At 64.9% G+C, this 22891-nt stretch overlaps 1 protein-coding gene across 7 annotated transcripts in view; it reads left to right on the top strand.

Annotated features, from left to right (window-relative positions):
- The window catches only part of PKD1 (polycystin 1, transient receptor potential channel interacting), a 41141-nt gene that overhangs the window by 10245 nt on the left and 8005 nt on the right, over positions 1–22891 (top strand). For 6 of the 7 annotated variants that reach the window (XR_010411780.1, XM_064592344.1, XM_064592343.1 and 3 more), the window contains exons 2-28: positions 3542–3613; positions 3734–3805; positions 4113–4282; positions 4554–5225; positions 5352–5535; positions 6735–6955; positions 7335–7450; positions 7864–7990; positions 8316–8563; positions 8931–9686; positions 10367–10498; positions 10682–10857; positions 11056–11189; positions 11758–15374; positions 15536–15685; positions 16968–17111; positions 17248–17527; positions 17615–17828; positions 17911–18094; positions 18418–18570; positions 19244–19388; positions 19497–20120; positions 20426–20582; positions 20851–21103; positions 21184–21379; positions 22486–22656; positions 22736–22879. Coding sequence is in view for 6 of the 7 variants with exons in the window: in XM_064592344.1 (XP_064448414.1) it covers positions 3542–3613; positions 3734–3805; positions 4113–4282; positions 4554–5225; positions 5352–5535; positions 6735–6955; positions 7335–7450; positions 7864–7990; positions 8316–8563; positions 8931–9686; positions 10367–10498; positions 10682–10857; positions 11056–11189; positions 11758–15374; positions 15536–15685; positions 16968–17111; positions 17248–17527; positions 17615–17828; positions 17911–18094; positions 18418–18570; positions 19244–19388; positions 19497–20120; positions 20426–20582; positions 20851–21103; positions 21184–21379; positions 22486–22656; positions 22736–22879 (9512 nt within the window). In the remaining variant the exon portion in view is untranslated. Of the gene's footprint in view, positions 1–3541; positions 3614–3733; positions 3806–4112; positions 4283–4553; positions 5226–5351; positions 5536–6734; positions 6956–7334; positions 7451–7863; positions 7991–8065; positions 8157–8315; positions 8564–8930; positions 9687–10366; positions 10499–10681; positions 10858–11055; positions 11190–11757; positions 15375–15535; positions 15686–16967; positions 17112–17247; positions 17528–17614; positions 17829–17910; positions 18095–18417; positions 18571–19243; positions 19389–19496; positions 20121–20425; positions 20583–20850; positions 21104–21183; positions 21380–22485; positions 22657–22735; positions 22880–22891 lie in introns of those variants that run through there. The other variant, XM_064592345.1, reaches the window with a different exon arrangement.

Here is a 22891-nt window from a genome sequence, read left to right as displayed (position 1 = left end):
CCGTGGGGCAGGCTGGGGGGCTGGGGCTCAGGGCATGGTATGCCCTTGGGGCACGGGACCTTGGCCGTGGAAGATCCTGGGGAGCCTGTTGATATTTTCTGTGCACCAGGGGCCAGGCTAGGCCCAGGTAAGTGCGGGGGGTGGGGGGCTCAACTGGGCCCTGGAGAGCAGGGAGCATGTGGCCAGTGCCTGTGACTGACTGACGTGGGGCCTTCCGCATGCAGGAGAGGGGAGCCTCAGTGGGGCTGCTGGACCACGCAGAGCTGGATGGAGGACTTAACTGGCCCGAGGATGACCTGGAGCCACGGGCCAGTGAGGCCAGGGACAGCAATGTCCTGATGGGCCGGGGTGGGTGCTGGCTGAGTGGCCTGGACGCTGAGCTTGACCCGCCCCGCCCACCCGCTGCCCTGGTTTCTCAGGCACCAAGGGCGGTTCCCAGCAGCTGCCACTCATGATGGATTTTCCAGAAAATGGGATGTGGAAAACATTTTAGGGATTTTCCTTCTTTCTTTTGTCTTCTGCTTGAGGCCCAAGATTGAGCATCGTGCTTGACCAGTTGGGTGGGAGTCCGGCCAACCTCTCCCTGGTCTCCCGGCCTGGCCTGTCCACCCTACCCCGGGAGTGGGAGCGGGCCGGCTGGGGTGAGCCTGTGGAACACAGGGTGGGCAGTGTACCCTAGAGGAAGGCCCAGCCTGACCCATCAGAAAGCACCCCTTCCTCTGCCACGTGTGAGAAGGGACGGGGGAATCTAGGCTCCATTGTGGGGGGCACAGGTAACCTAGCCAGAAAATCCTGTCCCCATGTCCCCTGGCCCCCAAAAGCCTTTCCAGCCATGGAGTTCCTGGAACCCAGGTTCTGGGTGGAGACGGACCTGCGCATATAGCCACACGCACGCTGTCTCTCTGTGTCCACCCTCCCCCCAGATGGGAAGCCAAGAGGCTCGTGGAGACCTTGGGCACCGAGCTGGGATGGGGCAGGGCTCTGGCCTGAGCCCATGGTCAGTGAGAGTGCCACTTCTTGAGTGGAGGCGGCCTCGCTGCCCCAACCTCCTCTTCCGATGGGGCTCCTGGCCCCCCTTGCCAGCCCCCTCGCCGCCTGTTCCCCTCTGAAACCCCCACTCCAGGCCCCCGGGGCAGCCTGTCCATCCACTCCTACCCTGTTTCTCCTACTTCAAGGGCAAAATGAGGGTGGAAAACTCAGGGGACTCGCGTGCTCTCAAGACTGGAGCTGCTATGGTGCACCCTTTCCGGCACTTTCTTTAGATCTTAGTTTGAACAGTTGCAGGGGGAGGGGCTGCATTTTGCACCTGGATTTCTCTTGCATCCGTGTGCTGAGGGGGTTGCACCCGCCGATTGACCAATGGGCTCTGGTCGCTGCCACTGTAAATCCTGTCTCTCCCCACAGGTGAGGGGAGGGGCGTCTGTGGTGACCCTGGTTCTTGGGGCTGGGGGCCCTCTGCCATGTGAGGCTCCGGCTTGTGCTGCATTTTTGAACCTCTTGCCTGGAAGTTGAACTTGCCAAGTTAGCCGCCCTGGCTCTTGCTTGGTTGGGCATACCGGTCACAGCAGTGGGGGGCTGCTCCAGGTGGAGACCCCTGGCCCCCAGCCCCACCTGCTCCCAACAGGTGCTCCAGCCCCTCCCGGGTGAAGCAGCGGTCGGGCTGTGGTGGGGGTCGTTTCCTGAGCCTGGTTCCAGACATGGTCTGCAGCATCATGAGCCAGGCTGGGGTGCTGCACCAGGCGTCCCAGCCTGCGAAGCCCTGGGACCCCCTCCTCCCCCATGTCCTCAGGGGCCTGTGTGTGCGCCTCAGCTCTCCCATGAGGACCTTGTTTTCGCACCAGCCCCTTCTCAGGTCCTGCTGTATTTGGAGCAGGCTCCGTTTCAGAGGGTGACTTTTGGGAGCTGGACACCACCCCCGCCCCACCCAGGCTGCCTCAGGAGCTTAGATAGGAGGGGCCGTGGCAGCCAGGCAGGTGCCCAGGGATGGGGTATCTGACCAGGCTATGCTTGGGGTAGGGTGAGAGTCTGAGTGTTGGAAGAGCTGGGTTGGCAGGACCTGGAAATGGTTGGGCCAGGAGGAGGTGTCAGTGGACCCCCACCTCTGCACGACTGGGTGGTCACTGGGAGCCAGGTTAGGGCCAGTGAGAGGCATTCTGGGGATATCCGAGGGCGAGCGGTGACCTGCAAGGGCAGAGGCTGTGCAGGTGGGAGGCCCAGGCCTCATCAGTTTGGAGGCCACAGGAGGGGGCTACTCAGACGTGGGAGCCTGGGGCAGGGATGAGGAGGATGCAGTGAAGCAGGGACCAGAAGTGTCTCCCAGGTCAGGGGAGTGGATGGGTAGGGGCAACCGTGGCCTCCACCTCCGGGCTGGGAGGGAGAGTGGAGTCGTTGGCCGCAGAGCGTGCTGTTTGAAGGGCTTTGACCCTCCTTGCGGGGGCGGGGGGGGGGTGGCTGTCGCCAGCACCAGGGGTCGTGGTTCTGAAATATTCACGACTTGGCGGATGAAGGTGCTTTCGTGCTGTTCTCCCCGGTGCGTCTCCTTGTGTCTGGGATCTCTGTTTCTTTGGTGAAGCTCGCATTCTGTGCTCTGGTCCTGGAGCCGCTGTCTGGTAGGTGCGTGCGGAAAGGGCGCTGGGGCCTTTGACCCCGCTGGAAGTTGGTAGTGCTCTTCCCAGCCTGTTGTCTGGTTTTATTTATGATGCTTTGTGTGGAGGTTGCGTGTTTTTCTGTAGTTGGATCTTCTGGCTTTGCCGTTTGATTGCTGCTGGTGCCTGACGCTCGGAGAATCGTGTGATGCTCTCCTATGTTCTCCCCGTCAGTTGTCACCTTTGGCTTCAGGCTTTGTGACACTCGCCCGTCCCAGCTGGTGTTGAACCTCCTGGGGTTTACGGAGAGCCGGCTCTCACTCCTGGTCTGCTGTGCCCTTGCGTGGACTCTGGCGGGGCCCGCCTGTCTCTGGAGCGTCCACCCAACGCAGCAGCGCGGTCGGACACCAGTGCACGTCTCCCCTTTCAGCCGGCCTCCCTGATTCCTGCCCGGCTATGCTTCCTGTTGAACCTGTGTGTTACCTTGTAGACCATGCCGGTGTTTGTCCTGGGGTCCTGTTAACCTCGTGTTTACTGTGGCCTGTCACCGTAGCTCTCAGATGAGGTGGTCCCCCAGGGTCCCCTCCCTGCTTATCTGGTCTTTGTGCCCCACTGTGTCTTGGTGGCACTCGGAGGCCAGCCCTCCCCCAAGCCGGCAGCAGCAAGGCCCCTGGCCCTGGAGACCCTTGGGCTGCCATGGTGTGTTTCAGGCCCTATGTGGGATGGCACTGCTGGGGCAGGGGGCGGGGGACTGGGCAGAGGAGGGGAGTGGGGCAGGGCAGGGACGGAGTCCTGAAGGCTCCCAGCCCTCTCCTGCTCCATTCATTTGGATCCTCTATCCTGGCCTCAAGAGCAGGGAGTTGGAGCGTGTGGGGGAGCCTCTGGGGGTGGGCCTGGGTCTGCTTTGTGCCCTGTCCGGGGCTCCGGCACTGACCAGTGACCACCTTGCTCCCCAGAGATGTCTCCCACAACCTGCTCCAGGCCCTGGACGTGGGGCTCCTGGCGAACCTCTCCGCACTGACAGAGCTGTGAGTGTCCACTCCAGGGGGCTGTGTGATTCCATGGGGTGGGCAGGTGGCGGCTGCCTGTCACCTTTTCTGTTATGGGGGCTTCCTTCAGACCTTGCTGAATCCCCCCCTTTCTTCCAGGGACATAAGTAACAACAAGATTTCTACTTTAGAAGAAGGAATATTTGCTAATTTATTTAATTTAAGTGAAATGTAAGTTGTTTTTGGTGGGTGTCAGTAGCCAAGCCTGAGCCCCCCCCCGGCCCCCCCCAGTTACCCTCCCTGCCCTCCTGACCTGGCCTCCGTGCCCATTCCTGTTTGAGACCAGGCGCTGGGGGCTGTGTGCTTGCCCACCGGAGCTCTTTCGGGGCCCGGCACTGCCACAGGGATGGCGGGGTGCTGTGCTTGTGAGGGCACCCCAGGCCCCCGCTCCTTGCGTTGAGGCCAGCAGAGACCCTTCCTCGGGTCCCCCTCACCTGCCCTGCCATCCGCTGAGTGCCCAGCCTCGCGCCTCCCGCAGAAACCTGAGTGGAAACCCGCTGGAGTGTGACTGTGGTCTGGCGTGGCTGCCTCGCTGGGTGGAGGAGCGGCAGGTTCGTGTGGTTCGGCCCGAGGCAGCCACGTGTGCCGGGCCCGGCCCCCTAGCTGGCCGGCCCCTCCTCGGTGTCCCCTTGTTGGATGGCGGCTGTGGTGAGTGTGGCTGGAGTAGGGCCAGCTGGGGCCTTCCCTGCTCGGCAGGTCCCCATAGGTGCTCCGGGGTTACCAGCGTGGGTGGGGGTGGATGGGGCTGGGAGGCACGTGGACAGTAGTCACGGTGGTTGAGACAGACCGGGTTGGGGGTCCGGAGGGTCCTGTGGACCAAGGGGCCAGTGCAGGTGGGAGGTGGCGAGAGCAGCGGGGTGATGTGATGTGGGATCCGGAGCGGGGGCATGCCGGGGACCAGCCTGTCTGCTCCGTCCAGGTGAGGAGTACATCGCCTGCCTTCCTGACAACAGCTCGGGCGCTGTGGTGCTGGTGGCCTTCTCAGCTGCCCACGAGGGCCCACTGACACCCGCGGCATGCAGTGCCTTCTGTTTCGCGGCCGGCCAGGGCCTCGGGGCCCTCTCAGACCAGGGCTGGTGCCTGTGCGGGGCGGCCCGGCCCCCCAACACCTCCTCGGCCTGCCTGCCCTTTTGCTCCAGCACCCCATCGCCCCTCACCCCTGCCTGCAGGGGCCCCGCCCTTCTCCGGAACATCTTCCCTGCCTCCCCAGGGGCCACCCTGGTGGGGCCTCAGGGACCCCTGGCCTCTGGCCAGCAAGCAGCCTTCCACGTCACTGCCTCCCTGCCCGTCAGCTCCACACACTGGGACTTCGGCGACGGCTCCCCCAAGGTGGACGTTGCTGGCTCCTCCACCACGCACCGCTACATGCTGCCCGGCCGCTATCACGTGACAGCTGTGTTGGCCCTGGGGGCCGGCTCCGCCCGGCTGGGGGCCGAGGTGCAGGTGGAGGCAGCCCCTGTGGCCCTGGAGCTCACATGCCTCGTCTCGGTGCGCAGTGATGAGACCCTCAAGCTTAGTGTCCGAAATCGTGGCGGCTCGGACCTCGAAGCCACATACAGCATTGTGGCTGTGGGCGAGGAGCCAGCCCGAGGTGGGTGCCCTGCTGCCCCCGGGCCTGGGTTGTCCCTCCCCTCCTCACCCCGAGGGGCTGGCGTGGGTGGGGTGGTCCTGGTTGGGGACACACTGATGCCCCCTTCTCTGCCCGCCGACCCCCCAGTGGTACATCCGCTCTGCCCCTCGGACACCGCAATCTTCCCCGGCAATGGGCACTGCTACCGCCTGGTAGCAGAGAAGGCCGCCTGGCTGCAGGCGCAGGAGCAGTGCCAGGCCTGGGCCGGGGCCGCCCTGGCCATGGTGGACAGTCCCGCCGTCCAGCGCTTCCTGGTCTCCCAGGTCACCAGGTACCGCCCCCCGCCCCCCGAGAGGCTGTGAGGTGGGGTCCCCGAAATGCTGGGGTGGGGATGGAGCCTAAGGCTTGAGGAGGATCAGGAGGACAGGTGGGGGTGGCTGGAGGAGCCACGTCCAGCTGGCTGGCCTGACTGCAGCCAAGGAGCCCCGTCTTGCTCAGCTGATGCCATTCCCATCAGCTCTCCGCACAGAGATGTGTGCGTGGGGGTAGGGTTGATGCATCCCGGGTCCTACAGGCTGCCCACCCCCTGCTGTCCCCTGCTGAGCCCCTCCTGGCAGGGGTAGGGCCGGTTCTGGTGTGACCATGGAGGCCACCCTCGGCCCCCCAGGCCCGAGAGGAAATGTGCTTCCCTGTAGCCAGCACCAGCCCTCCCCCCAGCCATCAGCGCTTGCTGCGGCCAGAGGCCAGATGCCCATTTCTCCCCGCGTCCCTGTGTGGGAGGGGGGCCGACCAGACTGTGGATCATACCCTGGACATCCTCGGTGTCCGGAAGGGGAAATTGAGGCCCAGAATGATCAAGGTCACCTGGTTAACTGGCAGTAGCCGGGCCCCAGTGCCTGTGCCGTCCATGTGTCTGGAAGCCCTCCCTCCAGAAGGGTCTTCCTAGCTTGGCAGAGCTGTGGGGAGTAGCCTGTTCGGGGGGCCGAGATGCATGTGTTTTGTTCCCCAAAACCTACACCCAGAGCTGCTTTTTTTTTTTTTTTTAAGATTTTTTTTATCCATTTGAGAGAGGGAGGGAAAGAGAGAAGGGGAAGGGGGCAGAGGCAGGAGGAGAGGGAGAATCTCAAGCAGGCTCCCCGCTGAGCACAGAGCCCGACGCAGAGGGCTCGATCTCACAACCCTGAGATCATGACCTGAGCTGAAACCAAGAGTCGGCCACTCCGCACCCCGGGGGCCCCCACATCCTGTCACAGAATACACAGACCTTGGCCAGATTGAAGCCTTCCCCTGCAAGGAGCCCTCAGCTGGGCCCCTGGCCCCTTAGGCATGGCTGCTATGTGGACACTGACATGGCCTTGCTTGCCAGGTCATCTCTCTGAGCCTCAATTTCCCCATCTAGAGATGGGGACAGGGGCAAGGCCTCCCTGAGGGGCTGCCGTGAGGAGCAGGCTCCCAGAGAGAGGGCAGATGGAGGGGTGCCTGTTTTCGGGGAGCCCCTGAGTGCCCACTCTCTCCTCCGCCTGCCTGCAGGAGCCTGGATGTGTGGATTGGCTTCTCCTCTGTGGAGGGGGCAGAGGTAGGCCCCGCGGTGCGGGGCGAGGCGTTCAGCCTGGAGAGCTGCCAGAACTGGCTGCCCGGGGAGCCGCACCCTGCCACGGCTGAGCGCTGTGTGCGGCTCGGGCCTGCGGGGCAGTGCAACACGGACCTGTGCTCAGTGCCCCACAGCTACGTCTGCGAGCTGCGGCCTGGAGGTGCGCCGGGGCCCCTGGAGGCGCTGCAGGTCACCTTCTGTCCTGGACCAGGACCGCCCCCCCCCCCACCGTGCAGGGTCTCCTGGGTGCCCCAGGGGCTCCTCCTGTCCTGGCCAGGACAGCTGTCCCCCCCAAAATAGGAGCTCCTCCTGTCCTGGCCAGGACAGTCACAATCCTCATCCTAGGCTCATTCCTTAGCTGTTCAGTGTCCATTAGGTGTCACTGAGCACCTGTGGTTCCGAGCAGAGCCTGCACCCAACAAGACAGACACAGCTGGGGGGTAGCTGTTTGAGGCTACTGCTGGGGGGGCTCAGTCCCAGGTCTGGCCCCGCCTCGGGCCCCTGACGCTCTCCTCGTCATTGCACACTTGCCATCCCAGGTCCTGTGTGGGACGCGGAGACCTTCCTCGTGGGAGCACCCAGTGGGGACCTGCAGGGACCCTTGAGCCCCCTGGCACAGCAGGAGGCCCTCTCGGCCCCCCAGGAGCTTGTTGAGGTAGGCTGACCCCAGGACCCTCCAGGACATAGTCTGGAGACTGAGCCTTAGTCTGGCTGCACTGTTCCTTCAAAAATAAGCTCTTTTTTTCTGGGCCTTCCTAATGTCCTGTGTGCCCAGTAAAGATGCCGTAGGAAACCCACCACCGTGCAGAGAGAAGCAGCGCCTCCTCCCAATGTCTGAGAGCCCTGAATGCTCCTGAGCCTTCTCTCTGGATGTTTGTGGGCTTTTTCACAAAACAAGGTGGTGGTCCTGGTGCTCATAGGTGGTTTTGACCTGATTTCTCATCGTGAGTGACTGTCTTCCTCAGTGTGAAGCAAGCCCTGTCTGGTGGCTCCTTCCCCTCTGCGCCGGCAGGGCTGGGGCTGGCTGGGGGTCAGGGTCTGTGGAGCTGAGCAGCCCTGTCCCCCCAGGTGATGGTGTTCCCCAGCCTGGGCGTGAGCAGGGAAGCCTTCCTCACTGCAGCTGAGTTCAGCACCCAGGAGCTCCGCCGGCCCGCCCAGCTGCGGCTGCAGGTTTTCAGGCCCACAGCAGAAGCAGGTGGGACTCTGTCCTGGCGGGGGGGGGGGGGGGGGTCTGTGCGGTCACGAGCACTGGTCCTTGGCCACTGGACAGGTCTCCAGCCTTGAGGTGAACAGAATGGTGTCCACAGAGAAACCAACTCAGGCTCGGGATCTGCAGGACTGCCTGTGTGGGGCTCGCCTGGGTCAGTCAGCTGGCCCAGTGTTGGGGGGCGGGGAAGGGGGTAGAGGAGTGATGCTGGGGGCTGGGGTGCTGCCTGGCAAGGCCTCGTGTCATCATGGGGGCGCCCCTGACTGTGGCTTGATAGCGGGCCAGGGCCCCGACACCCCTCTTCTCATTTCAGGGGCCCCAGGAAGCAGCAGGGAACCTGAGAGCAGGTCCCCGGAGAGCACGACTGAGTCAGTCCCTGCGTGCACCCCAGAGGGACGCTGGTGCCCCCGAGCTAGTCTCCACCTGCCACTGGACGACCCCTGCCACCCCCGGGCCTGTGCCAACGGGTCCACGTCCGGGCCGGGACCCCCCAGGGCCTCCTGTGCACTGTGGAAGGAGCTCCTCTTCTCCCTGCCACCGGGCCCTCCCACCCAGTACTCAGTACGTGTCACTGGCCTGGTGTCATCCGCTTCCCGCTCAGCTACCCGCCCACACACACACGGCGCACCCTGCCCCTGCCCTGCACTGGCCTTTCTGCTCGTTTTGGCTGCAGTGTCCCTCAGAGGTCCCGCCCTGTCCGGGACCCGCCCTGCCTGCATCCTTGCTCTGTGCTCTGCGCACAGCCCTGTCCCAGAGCCTGTCCCGTCTGTCCCTGCCCTGAGTGCCTGGGGGGCCCCTATGAGGCCTGGCGGAGTGCGCGTGAGTCCGGGTTACCCCGGGTGGACCCTGCCCAGCTGCTCCCTTGCAGCCCCCCGACCAGGGTGGTCCACTGTGAGGACCTGATGCAGCCTGCCTTCGTCTCCCGTAGGTCACCTTCCGTGGCCAGGACAGCCCCCTGCTCCCCGGTGACCTCATTGCCTTGCAGCACGACGCTGGCCCGGGCGCCCTTCTGCGCTGCCCGCCGGCCCTGGGCGCCCCTGGCGCCAAGGCCCCGTACTTCTCCACCACTGCCGCGGCCTGGCTGGCCCACCTGCCCGCCCAGCTGGAGGCAGCCCCAGCCGGCCCCGCCTGCGCCTTGCGGCTGCTCGCCACCACAGAGCGCCTCACCCCCCTGCTGGGCCTGCGACCCAACCCGGGGCTGCAGCGGCCGGGGCGCTATGAGGTGCGGGCCATGGTGCGCAACAGCGTGTGCACCCACAACCTGTCCTGCAGCTTCGATGTGCTCTCACCGGTGGCCGGGCTACAGGTGGCCCGTCCCACGCCCCAGGACGGCCGCCTCTATGTGCCCACCAACGGCTCAGCTTTGGTGCTGCGCGCGGACTCCGGCACCAATGCCACAGCCACAGCCCACTGGCCCGGGGGCAATGTGAGCGCGCCCTTCGAAGCCGCCTGCCCTGCCGCGGTCGCTGCCCTGGTGCCCGGCTGCGCCCTCGAGGCCAACTCCACCCTGTTCTCCGTGCTGCTGCTGCCTGGGCTGAGTGAGGGTGAGCACACCGTCGAGGTCGTGGTGGAGAACGGCGCCGGCCAGGCCAGCCTCAGCCTGCGGGTGAAGGCCGAGGAGCCTATCCGTGGCCTTCGTGCCACTCCCAGCCCTGAAGCCCGCGTGCTGCAGGGAGTCCTGGTGGTAAGTGGGGCCGGCCGGCCCGCCCCGAGCCCCCCTGAGACGAGGGGCCCGTGCCGAGAGCAGCCCCTCCCCGGCGAGGGGGAGCTTGGCCTCGGGACAGGGGGCTCCGTGGCCGGTTTTGGGCAGCTTCTGCTGGGTACTTTCTGAGGGTCTGGTGCCAGGCGGCCTGCTGCTGTCCCTGTCCTGGGCTGTCTCCCCACACTGGGCAGCCACCAGCTCCGTGGCCTTCACAAAGCAGCCATGAGAAGGGTCATTTCGGACCCCTACCGCTCATGCAGTCATGTGCCTCAACTTCCCCTGGTCACACCCATTCTGTCGGCTGACGGGGGTGAACCTCCAAAACCACAGGGCCCTTTGAGACTCACTTGCTATCCCAGGCGGCCTGTGCAGGAACCTGGGGACAGGCTGTAGGGAGGTTCAGAGATGGTGGGCTCTTTCCATCGCTGGTACCAGGTCACTGTCCAGATAGGAAAAGTGAGGGGCTGAGAGGTCGGAGCGCATGTCAGTCCAAGCTCAGTCCCACACCCTGCGGCCCCTCCCGCCTCCCCCTCCCCAGTGGTGTCTTGAAGTCAGCCCAGGAAGCCCCACCGGGAGGCGTGTCCGGATGGGGGGGACCCGGGCTTAGGGCAGAATTGGCCACCAAAGCCCTGAGGCCGGCCGACGCTGTGCCCTTCTGGCAGAGGTACAGCCCCGTGGTGGAGGCCGGCTCGGATGTGGTCTTCCGCTGGACCATTGATGACAAGCAGTCCCTGACCTTCCACAACGTGGTCTTCAACGTCATCTACCAGAGCGCCGCGGTCTTCAAGCTCTCGGTGGGTGGGGGGACCAGTGGGGGCAGGGGCGGGCCAGGGCGTGCGGTGCTCACCTTTGCCTTCTGTTCTGCTTTGCTCCCGAGGACCCCTCGGCTGGCTGTGGGTGAGTGCGGGGGAGGGCTCTGTGCTGCCTCACGGCCTGCGCCCCACCCGCGGCAGCCCACGTACGCTTCCTGTCTCTAGCTGACGGCCTCCAACCACGTGAGCAACGTCACCGTGAACTACAATGTTACCGTAGAGCGGATGCACAGGATGAGGGGCCTTCGGGTGTCTGCGGTGCCGCCCGTGCTGCCCCCCAATGCCACCCTGGCCTTGGCCGCCCACGTGCTGGTGGACTCGGCTGTGGAGGTGGCCTTTCTGTGAGTGCGCCTGGCCTGGTGGGCAGCAGGGCGGGCCGCGCCCGGGTGGGGCCGGTGCCAGGCTCTCCCTCCAGCTTCCGCCTCCTCACCTGCCGGGAGGCGCCGGGTGCCTGGGACCCTGGGAGTGGGGAGGGGCTGCAGCTGGGCCAATGTGCACCCACCCCCAGCCTGCTCATGGCCCTCCTGCTGCCCTGGCAGGTGGACCTTTGGGGACGGTGATCAGGTGATCGGCCAGTTCAAGCCTCCGTACAATGAGTCCTTCCAGGTCCCAGACCCCACGGTGGCCCAGGTGCTGGTGGAGCACAACGCCACCCACAGTTACGCCATCCCAGGTGAGGGCTGGGGCCCACTGACCTGCTGTGGGGACAGTTCCCTCTGTCTAGTCTGGGTTGAGGGCCTGGGGTCCTAAATAGGGTGAAGGAGGGGTGTCTGGGGTGAGGGGTGGACTGGGCTGCTGAGCCCCATGATTCAAGTCTCCTGGCCAGAAACTGGACCTCCCTCGGCCACTATTCAGACCCTTTTTGGGGGAAGAAAGGGGTTACCTTTTATTTTTAAAGTCTGAGAAGCCTCACACGCAGAATAGAGAGTAAACCTCGGGCCGCCCCCCCCCAACTTCTGCCTGTCAGTGGCACTCGCTGTTAACTCAGAGAGGGTCTGCTCCTCCTCCCGTTCCTGCCTAAGCCCCGTGTCTCACCCGGTGCTGATGGTACCCCGCGCACGCCTCATTGCGAACGCCCCCAGGGCAGGGTCCAGGGACTTTCTCCCTTTACATTTTGCCCGGGGCCCTGTTCTGTCGTCCCGAGGGGCCCCGGTGCGCAGCAACATGGGGTTCGGTAGTGACTTCGCCAAGCTGGTGGTGGTGGTGGCCCTGGCCTCGTCCTTACTCGGGCCTGTTCCCAGGTGAGTACAACCTGACCCTGCTGGTGTCCAACACCTTCGAGAACCTGACGCAGCGAGTGCCCGTGAGTGTGCGCGCCACCTTACCTGCCGTGGCCGTGGCCGTGGGAAGCCGCGTCCTGGTGGCTGGCCAGTCTGTCACCTTCTCCCCACACCCACTGCCCTCACCTGGGGGCATTCTGTACACGTGGGACTTCGGGGATGGCTCCCCGGCTGTGACACGGCCCCAGCCGGAGGTCAACCACACGTACGCCTCAAGGGGCGTGTACCGTGTCCATCTGGAGGTCAACAACACGGTGAGCAGCGTGGCAGCCTGCCTCAGCATCCGCGTCTTTGAGGAGCTTCGGGGCCTGAGCGTGAGCCTGAGCCCAGCTGTGGAGCAGGGCGCACCTGTTACAGTCAGGGCCACACTGGAGTCAGGAGACAATGTCACGTGGACTTTCGACATGGGGGACGGCACGGTGCTCATGGGCCCCGAGGCCACAGTGGAGCACGTGTACCTCCGGGCCCAGAACTGCACGGTGACTGTGGGAGTGTCCAGCCCCGCGGGCCACCTGGCCCTGAGCCGGCCCGTGCACGTCTTCGTCCTGGAGGTGCTATGGATTGAGCCGGCGGCCTGCATCGCCATGCAGCCCCACGCCCGGTTCACAGCCCACGTCACCGGGGACCCGACCCACTATGTCTTTGACTGGACGTTCGGGGACGGCTCATCCAACACGACCATCGCGGGGGACCCAACAGTGGTACACAATTTCACACGGAGCGGGACGTTCCCCTTGGCACTGGTCCTGTCAAGCCGCGTGAACAAGGCCCATTACTTCACCAGTGTGTGCGTGGAGCCTGAGGTGGGCAACGTGACCCTGTGGCCCGAGAGGCAGTCTGTGCGGCTCGGGGAGGAGGCCCGTCTGGTGGCTCGTGCCTGGCCCCCGTTCCTCTACCGGTATACCTGGGACTCTGGCACTGAGGACGCTGCCCGTGTCGGGGGCCCCGAGGCCACATTCACCTACGCGGACCCAGGTTCCTACCTCGTGACGGTTGCTGTGTCCAACAACATCTCAGCTGCCAATGACTCTGCCCTTGTGGAGGTGCAGGAGCCCGTGGAGCTCATGGGCATCCGGGTCAACAGCTCTGGCGTGCTGGAGCTACGGCGGCCCTATCTGTTCTGTGCCGTGGGCCGCGGGAAGCCCGCCACCTACCTGTGGGAACTGGGGGACGGCAGGCGCCTCGAGGGCCCCATGGTCACCCATGCCTACAACAGCACGGGCCACTTCGCCGTCAGGGTGAGCGCATGGAATGAGGTGAGCCATGCGGAGGCGTGGCTGAACGTCACGGTGCAGCAGTGCGTGCGGGGCCTCGGTGTCAACGCCAGCCGCACGGTGGTGCCCCTCAACGGCAGCGTGAGTTTCTCCACGTCCCTGGAGGCCGGCAGCGACGTGCGTTACTCCTGGGTGCTGTGCGACCGCTGCACGCCCATCCCCGGGGGCCCCACCATCTCCTACACCTTCCGCTCGGTGGGCACCTTCACCATCATCGTTACCGCCGAGAATGGGGTGGGCGCCGCGCAGGACAGCATCTTCGTCTACGTCCTGGAGCACATCGAGGGGCTGCAGGTGGTGGGGGGCGGAGGCGGCTGCTGCTTTCCCACCAACCGCACGCTGCAGCTGCAGGCCGTGGTCCGGGATGGCACTAACATCTCCTACAGCTGGGCCGCCCAGCGGGATGGTGGCCCAGCCCTGACTGGCAGTGGCAAAACCTTCTCGCTCACTGTGCTCGAGGCCGGCACCTACCACATCCAGCTGCGGGCTGCCAACATGCTGGGCAGTGCCGTGGCCAACCGCACCGTGGACTTTGTGGAACCCGTGGGCTGGCTGGCTGCAGCCGCCTCCCCAAACCCGGCCTCGGTCAATGCTAGCATCACCCTCTCTGCTGAGCTGGCTGGTGGCAGTGGCGTCATTTATATTTGGTCCCTGGAGGGAGGACAGAGCTGGGAGACCCGAGAGCCATCCACCACCCACGCCTTCCCCAGCCCCGGCCTGTACTTGGTCACGGTCACGGCTGAGAACCAGCTGGGCTCAGCCAATGCCACCCTCGAGGTGGCTGTGCAGGTGCCCGTCAGCGGCCTCAGCATCAGGGCCGGTGACCTGGACTGCAGCTTTGTGGCCGCCGGCTCCTCTGTGCCCTTCTGGGGACAGCTGGACTCAGGCACCAACGTGAGCTGGTGCTGGACGGTGCCGGGTGGCAGTAGGCACGGCCGGCACATTGCCGTGGTCTTCCGTGACCCCGGCACCTTCTCCGTTCGGCTTAACGCTTCCAACGCGGTCAGCTGGGTCATGGCCACCCACGAGCTCATGGTGGAGGAGCCCATCATGGGCCTGGTGCTGTGGGCCGACAGCAAGGTGGCAGAGCCCGGGCAGCTGGTCCACTTTCAGATCGTGCTGGCTGCTGGCTCCGCCGTGCGCTTCCATCTGCAGATCAGCGGGGCCGTCATGGAGGCCCTGCCCGGTCCCCACTTCTCCCGCAGCTTCCCCCGGATCGGGGACTACGTGGTGAGCATTCAGGCTGAGAACCATGTGAGCCGGGCCCAGGCTCAGGTGCGCGTCTTAGTGCTAGAGGCCGTGGGTGGGCTCCAGGTGCCCAACTGCTGTGAGCCGGGCATCCCCACGGGCACGGAGAGGAACTTCACAGCCCGGGTGCAGCGGGGGTCCCGTGTGGCCTACGCGTGGTACTTCTCCTTGCAAAAGGTCCAGGGGGACTCGCTGGTCATCCTGTCGGGCCGTGATGTCACCTACACCCCCGTGGCTGCGGGGCTGCTGGAAATCCACGTGCGTGCCTTCAACGAGCTGGGTGGGGTGAACCTCACGCTTGTGACGGAGGTCCAGGACACCATCCAGCACGTAGTGCTGCGCAGTGGCCGCTGCTTTACCAACCGCTCGGCCCGGTTCGAGGCCGCCACGAGCCCTACCCCCCGGCGTGTGGCCTATCGCTGGGACTTTGGGGATGAGGCCCCGGTGGAGGACACGGAGGAGCCCTGGGCTGAACACTCTTATCTGCGGCCCGGGGACTACCGCATGGAGGTGAATGCCTCCAACCTGGTGAGCTTCTTCGTGGCGCAGGCCACGGTCACCGTCCACGTGCTGGCCTGCAGGGAGCCCGAGGTGGATGTGGCCCTGCCCCCGCAGCTGCTGATGCGGCGCTCCCAACGCAACTACCTGGAGGCCCACGTCAATCTGCGCGACTGTGTCACCTACCAGACCGAGTACCACTGGCAGGTGTACCGGGCTGCCAGCTGCCAGCGGCCTGGGCGCATGGCCCCCGTGGCCCTGCCCAGTGTGGACGTGAGCCGGCCCCAGCTGGTGGTGCCGCGGCTGGCACTGCCTGTGGGCCACTACTGCTTTGTGTTCATGGTGTCATTTGGGGACACACCACTGGCACGGAGCATCCAAGCCAACGTGACAGTGGTGCCCGAGCGCCTGGTGCCCATTATCGAGGGCGGCTCGTACCGCGTGTGGTCAGACACTCAGGATCTGGTGCTAGATGGCAGTAAATCCTACGATCCCAACCTGGAGGATGGCGACCAGACGCCACTCAGCTTCCACTGGGCCTGTGTGGCCTCGACACAGGTCGGGTGCACTGCGGGGCATGGGTGTCCCCTGCCCCCCCCCGCCCCCTCGGTCATTCGTGCTGAGTCTAGCATAGGGAGCGGGCTCTCCCAGCTGTGCCGTGAGCCAGGCTCTGCTTTGAAGCCATCCAGGGTCTCACGCCCTCTCCCCTGTGGCTACAGAGTGAGACCGGTGGGTGTACCCTGACCTTCGGACCCCGGGGGAGCAGCGTGGTCACCGTCCCTCGGGAGCGCCTGCAAGCCGGCGTGGAGTACACCTTCAACCTGACCGTGTGGAAGGCAGGCCGGAAGGAGGAGGCCACGAACCAGACGGTGGGTGCTGCTGGCCTGGTCCTTAGCCCAGCAAGGCAGAGCCCGGGCCTCCAGGGTGGACACAGCTGCCGGGGAGGGCTGAGGTACAGGGCCGTCTGCCCCCAGGTAGCGCCGAACGCTGAGGGTTTCCTATGTTGTGGTGCTTCTGGGGGGAAGCTGCTGGTTCTCCTTAGGAGTTGTTACTTTTTTTTTTTTTTTTTAAAGATTTTTATTTATTTATTTATTTGAGAGAGAGAACGAGATAGAGCATGAGAGGGGGGAGGGTCAGAGGGAGGAGCAGACTCCCTGCTGAGCAGGGAGCCCGATGTGGGACTCGATCCCGGGACTCCAGGATCATTACCTGAGCCAAAGGCAGTCGCTTAACCAACTGAGCCACCCAGGCTCCCAGGAGTTACTACTTTTGATACAGTTTCTCTTTAACAAAACATCCCGCTTCAACACTGTTTCCTTCCAAACGTGGCTGTGGCACTCCAGGTCTTTGAGGGGCCCCAGGTGCCGTGACGATACAGGTCCCCTTCCCAGAGCATGGGTGTTCTTGTTACTGAACAGGAGGGGCCTGATCTCACCCCTGTGTGTGCATGTGCTCAACATTCCCCTCCCCTGGATCCTCCAGACAGGTCAGGACCACAGAGCGGGTGACCCCAGGGCAACTACTCCTGCTGCCTTTGGGTGAGGTGTGCTGATGGGAGCCGGTGTGCTAGGCTCTGCTGGTGCCCAGCACGGGGTTGTCTGTCCCCAGCATCAGGCTCTTCCAGCCGGCCTGTCCAGAGGGGTTGTCCGGCAAGGTGGGAGCTTAGAGCAGGGCCTGGATTGGCTGAGGTGGGCCCCGTCCCAGGGCGGCAGGGACCTCAGGGCCGTGCTGTGCACAGCTGCTCTCTCCGCACACAGGCATTCACCCGTCCGTTCTGCGTGTGGGTGAGCACCTAAGGGCCTCGTGTGTGCTGGGCCCACGCTGGGCCTTGGGGGCTACAGAAAAGAAACCCAGTGTGGACTCTCTTCTTTTGGGTGTCCACCACCATCCCGCAGACTGGAGACACAAAACCAGTTGAACGTAGTGGGTGAGGGCTGAGCCCACAGTGCCTTGGGCAGCTGGACCTTAGGCTAACGAGCTGGCTGGGCTCAGAGGAGCTTTCCCAACTAGAATGGCACCAAGGCAGAGACCAGAGGCCCAGCTCCCCCATGAGCTGCGGCCCCACTGCACTGTGCAGACTCGGGTCTGGGCCCCAGGAGCGGAGGGCCTGGCTCAGGTCATGGCTTCCCTGTGATCCCACCCTGTCCCCAGGTGTTGATTCGCAGGGGCCGGGTACCCATCGTGTCCTTGGAGTGTGTGTCTTGCAAGGCGCAGGCGGTGTACGCAGTAAGCCGCAGTTCCTACGTGTACCTGGAGGGTCGCTGTGACAACTGCAGCAGGGGCTCCAAGCGGGGGGTGAGCGAGCTTGCGGGGTGGGGTGGGGGGGGCGTGCTCGGGGAGGGAGAGGGCGGGGCCTCGGGGAGAGGACCAAGTGAGGGGCGGGGCGCGGCCGCTCCGCCCCTCAGCGCCGGCTCTGCATGTCGCCCCGCAGCGCTGGGCCGCGCGCACTTTCAACAACCAGACGCTGGTGCTCGACGAGACGACCACATCAACGGGCAGCTCGGGCATGCGGCTGGTGCTGCGGCGCGGCGTGCTGCGGGACGGCGAGGGTTACACGTTCACCCTCACGGTGCTCGGCCGCTCGGGTGAGGAGGAGGGTTGCGCCTCCATCCGCCTCTCTGCCAACCGGCCCCCGCGTGGGGGCTCCTGCCGCCTCTTCCCGCTGGACGCCGTGCGCGCCCTCACCACCAAGGTGCATTTCGAGTGCACAGGTGAGTGTGGCTGCGGATGGTGGGGAGGCACGGCGTATGGGCCGCAGGGACTCTGGGGGCACAGCTGACACTGTGGGGGCCCTGCAGGCTGGCAGGACGCAGAAGATGCGAGCGCCCCCCTGGTATATGCCTTGCTGCTGCGGCGCTGTCGGCAGGGTCACTGCGAGGAGTTCTGCGTCTATAGGGGCAGCCTCTCCTCCTATGGAGCCGTGCTGCCGCCCGGGTTTGCACCCCACTTCCAGGTGGGCCTGGCCGTGGTCGTGCAGGACCAGCTGGGTGCGGCTGTGGTCGCCCTCAACAGGTGAGCCTGGGCAGGGAGGTCAGGGTGGGTGGCAGGTGGGAGCAGGGACTGCCACTCGTTCACCGGGGGCCTTTGCACACAGTTCTCTGGCCATCACCCTGCCAGAGCCTCCTGGCGACCCCCCAGGAGGCCCCTCGGACCTCACGACCTGGCTACATAGCCTCACGGAGAGCATGCTGCCCAGGCTACTGAGACAGGCTGACCCCCAGCACGTCATCGAGTACTCGCTGGCCCTCATCACTGTGCTCAATGAGGCCAGCACGGGGGTGAGGACTCCCCTTCTCTCGTCTGTCCTCAGCGGGAGGGTGGGGCCAGGCCAGTCCCCGAGGTCTTGCGAATGATCAGTCCCCTGGTGCGTCTCCTTGAAATAACCTCTGTTCTCCACTGTCCCCACCTGTGGGTTCCCCCACCTCCATGCCCACCCCCTGTAAGGAGTCTTGGGAAAGCCCCCTTTTGCTCCTTAGGAAACCGGGCTTGAGCCACCACCCGAGTTTCGTGGTGGCTGAGACGGCCTGCATGGCACCTGCCATCACCGCTGGTGGGGCCGCCTGTTGCCCACTCAGGGCTCCCCTGTGCTTGCTGCCCGCAGTCCGAGCCGGCCGTGGCTGCAGCAGCAGAGTTGGATGCCAGGCGGCAGCTGCAAGCCCAGATACGCAAGAACGTCACAGAGACCCTGGTCTCTCTGCGGGTCAACACCGTGGATGACATCCAGCAGATTGCGGCGGCGCTGGCCCAGTGCACGGTACGGGGGAGCTCAGGCCCCTCGGCAGACCCTGTGCTGGCCTGTCTCCCCAGTCACGTGCCGGTCCTTGGCTGTTCTAGTGTGTGAGCCACAGGGGCCTCTGTCCCTCCGGCGACCGTGCATGGTGGTCCAGGGCACAAGGAGCAGCCTAGCTGTAGGGAGGGCAGATGGAAGAGGCTGTTCCTGTGCCGTTCTGCTCCAGCCCCTGGTTGCACGTGACCTGGCTTCTGCAGCTCTGAGAGCTACCACCATCGTCATCCAGGATTCGGGGACTGGACTGGGCAGGGCTGAGTCCACTTTCAATAGGGGTGGGAAATTGCTGCAGAGCCTTCAGCAGAGAAGGATGCAGAGAATCTTTCCAGGGAGGTGGGGAGCCCTGTGACACATGGTTCCCGTGGCCATGTATGTAGCTTGGGGTGGGACGCAGGGTGGCATTCTGCTGGACCTCGTCTGTGGGTGGGGAGAAGCCACGGAAGAGTTTTCAGTAGGGAGGTATGTGGGTGGAACTTCCAGCTGCAAGATGGAAGGGCTTGGGGAAAGGCCATGGCCACAGTGGGCGCCCAGCAGCATGGCCAGTGTGCTGGAGCCGAGCTTGGGCTGAGCGGCCAGAGGGGGAATAGCCCTGTTCAGCCGGACCGGAGCAGGGCAGAACACGGCCCTGGCCTCCCTGCAGGTGTCCAGCAGGGAGCTGGTGTGTGGCTCCTGCCTGAAGAAGACGCTGCACAAGCTTGAGGGCATGATGCGCATCCTGCAGGCCGAGACTGCCGCCGGCACCGGGACGCCCACGGGCATCGCCGACAGCATCCTCAACATCACAGGTGTGGGCGAGGGCTGGGCAGGTGTGTGTGGTGCCCCCTCCCCCCCCACCAGCCTCCTCCTGCCTTTCCCCCACAAGTGACCCCCTGCAACCCCTCCTGCTCCCACAGGTGACCTCATCCACTTGGCCAGTGCTGACGTGCAGGGCCCACAGCCCTCAGAGCTGGGCGCAGAGCCGCCCACGCTCATGGTGGCGTCCAGGGCCTATCACCTCTCGTCGGCCCTCATGTGCATCCTCATGCGCTCCCGCGTCCTCAATGAGGAGCCCCTGACACTGGCGGGCGAGGAGATCGTGGCCCAGGGCAAGCGCTCGGACCCGCTGAGCCTGCTTTGCCAGGGTAACGCCTCGGTTCCCGGCTGCCACTTCTCTATCCCCGCGGCCTTCAGCGGGGCCTTGTCCAACCTCAGTGACGTGGTGCAGCTCATGTTCCTGGTCGACTCCAACCCTTTCCCCTTCGGCTACATCAGCAACTACACCGTCTCCACCAAGGTGGCCTCCATGGCCTTCCAGACGCAGGCCGGGGCTCAGATCCCCATCGGGCAGCTGGCCTCGGAGCGCGCCATCACCGTGAGAGTGCCCAACAGCTCAGACCAGGCCGCCCGGGGCCGCCCCCCCACCCCTGCTGGCTCCACCATCGTGCAGCCCCAGGCCTCGGTCAGCGTTGTGGTGACCCCTGAGAACAGCAACCCCGCCGCCGGGCTGCATCTGCAGCTCACCTACACACTGCTCAGTGGTGGGTGCCAGGGGCGGGGCGCTCGCGGCTGCTGCCTCCTCCCAGCCTTGGCCCGGCCTTTCTGGGGGCAGGGGGTGGGGTGAGCCAGTGTTTCTCATGGACCCCCCAACTCTGTGGCCTTCAGTAAAGCCTGCCTCCCGCTCCCCAGGCTGCTGGGGGCCTGGCCCGAGGGCGGTGAGGGATGAGGGCAGAGCAGGTGCCATGCCGGCACGGAGCGGGGAGGGCTCCGGAGGGCTCCCGTGGGTGTCACCCACGGTGCGGGAATGGCCCAGGGCTTCCATCCTACCCTGTGTTTGTGTTGCTAGAGCGCTACTTGCCCGAGGAGCCTGAGCCCTACCTGGCCGTGTACTTGCACTCGGCGCCCCGGCCGAACGAGCACAACTGCTCGGCCAGCAGGAGGATCAGCCTGGAGCAGCTGATGGGTGACGACCACAGGCCCTACACCTTCTTCATCGCCCCGGGGTGAGGACATGCCCTGCCACAGAGGCCCCATCGGTGGGGTGGGGCTGGTCCCTGAGGGCAGGGTGAACGTGGTCTGATCCGTGCGTGCCAAGGTCCTGTGTGCTCCCCACGGGAACAGCTATGGCGGCAGGAGGACCGGGATGTGGGCTGCCCTGGCGACACGTGGTGGGGGTGGCTCGGCCGAGAGGCCGGGGGCCAGAACATCGCTGTCACTCAGAGCCTGGGGCTGGGCAGGGTCTGGCTGTGACGCTCCGCCAACTTCTCCCAGGACCAGAGACCTAGGAGGGACTTACTACCTGAACCTGACCAGCCACTTCCACTGGTCAGCGCTGGAGGTGACCGTGGGCCTCTACACGTCCCTGTGCCAGTACTTCAGTGAGAAGGAGATGATGTGGAGGACGGAGGGGCTCGTGCCTTTGGAGGAGACCTCCCCCAGCCAGGCCGTCTGCCTTACCCGCCACCTCACAGCCTTCGGGGCCAGCCTCTTTGTGCCCCCCAGCCACATCCACTTCATCTTCCCAGTGAGTGGCACCACGTTCCTTTGTCCTGAGGAGGTGGGGCGTGGGCCGTGCCTCCGGGCCTGACGGCTCTGTCTCCCCAGGACCCGGCCCCAGGCACGAACTACATCGTTCTGCTGACATGTTCCGTGTGCCTGGTGACCTATGCGGTCATGGCCGTGATCCTGCGTAAGCTGGACCAGCTGGACGTCAGCCGGGTCCGCGTCATCCCTTTCTGCGGGAAGGCGGGCCGCTTCAAGTACGAGATCCTGGTCAAGACCGGCTGGGGCCGAGGCTCAGGTGAGGGAGGGGCTGCCTCGTCCAGGCCCCCGGGCCGCCCCTGCTTGCTCTCTCTGGCCGCTGTCCCTTGTAGACGAAAGACCGAGGGCTTGGTTTACCCACTGCTCTGTGTGTAGGAGCTCGTCAGGCCTCTCGGGGCCCTCTGGCCGCATAGGGCACCCGGGTGCAGGGCCTGCCCGCCTGAGCGAGTGGACGGTCAGTGTGGGTGGCATAAGCTGTTACTGGGAAGACGGTACCCGTAGCAAGCGAGGACAGATGACTTGGATGTTAGACTCACTGGAAACCAAAGTGCTTGGTTTCTTTTTTTTTTTTTAATTTTTTTAAAGATTTTATTTATTTATCTGACAGAGAGAGAGACAGTGAGAGAGGGAACACAAGCAGGGGGAGTGGGGGAGGGAGAAGCAGGCTTCCCGCAGAGCAGGGAGCCCGATGCGGGGCTCGATCCCAGGACCCTGGGATCATGACCTGAGCTGGAGGCCGACGCTTAACGACTGAGCCACCCAGGCGCCCCGCGCTTGGTTTCTTGATGCAAAACTTGTCGCGCGGTCTGGATGGTGCTCCCCACGTGGCTGCAGGATTTCCCGTGCCCCGCCGCGCTGCCCCTCTGACCGTTCTCTCCTGTGCGCCCTCTTTGTCCTCTCTCTCCTGACCGTTGTCCTTGTTTGCGTGGGAACGTTTGCAGTGAACCACCCGCAGTGTCGACGTGCCTGGTGACTTTTGATCGGAATTTCTCTCCCTGTGCTCCCACTTTTCACTTCCTTCCTGTGCTTTCACCCTTTGGAGGACCCAGTTCTGTAAAACGTTGCGCGCGTTTACTGCTGGAAGAGGAGCAGGGAACCGGCGGGTGCATGGGGACGGGCCGCCGGTCAGCGCGCTGCTCTGTCGTTCCCAGAGCAGACCGGAGAGCTCGAGGCCACGTTTGGGCCTCACGCAGTCACTTGGTTAAGCCGCTCGGATGCCGAGCACGCGCGCCGTGGGGGCCAAGTCTCTGGCGCGCTGAGGTAGCTGACGTGGGTCCGTGTGGAGCCAGGACCGCCTGCATGTGGTGGATGAAGGACGGCGTGCCCGGGCTCACGCGTCTGGTCTGCGTGTCCGCCCGCCCGCAGGTACCACGGCGCATGTGGGCATCATGCTGTATGGGGCGGAGGGCCGCAGTGGCCACCGGCACCTGGACGGGGACAGAGCCTTCCGCCGCAACAGCCTGGACGTGTTCCAGATCGCCACCCCGCACAGCCTGGGCAGCGTGCGCAAGATCCGCGTGTGGCACGACAACAAAGGTCTGTGGGGGCGCCTGTGGCCGCCCCGCCGGCACCCCGCCAGCGCCCTTCCGCCTGACTCAGCACCCCCTCCCCTCAGGGCTCAGCCCCGCCTGGTTCCTGCAGCACGTCATCGTCAGGGACCTGCAGAACTCCCGCAGCACCTTCTTCCTGGTCAACGACTGGCTCTCGGTGGAGACCGAGGCCAACGGCGGCCTCGTGGAGAAGGACGTGCTGGCAGCAAGTAAGGGCCCCG

This window comes from Mirounga angustirostris, unplaced genomic scaffold (genome assembly GCF_029215605.1).
Source record: "Mirounga angustirostris isolate CCGP_5_RB_7025 unplaced genomic scaffold, mMirAng1.0.hap1 SCAF_5, whole genome shotgun sequence".
NCBI classification, from domain to species: domain Eukaryota; kingdom Metazoa; phylum Chordata; class Mammalia; order Carnivora; family Phocidae; genus Mirounga; species Mirounga angustirostris.
Note: the sequence above shows the minus strand (reverse complement) of the source record. Positions and strands in the feature narration are given on the sequence as shown.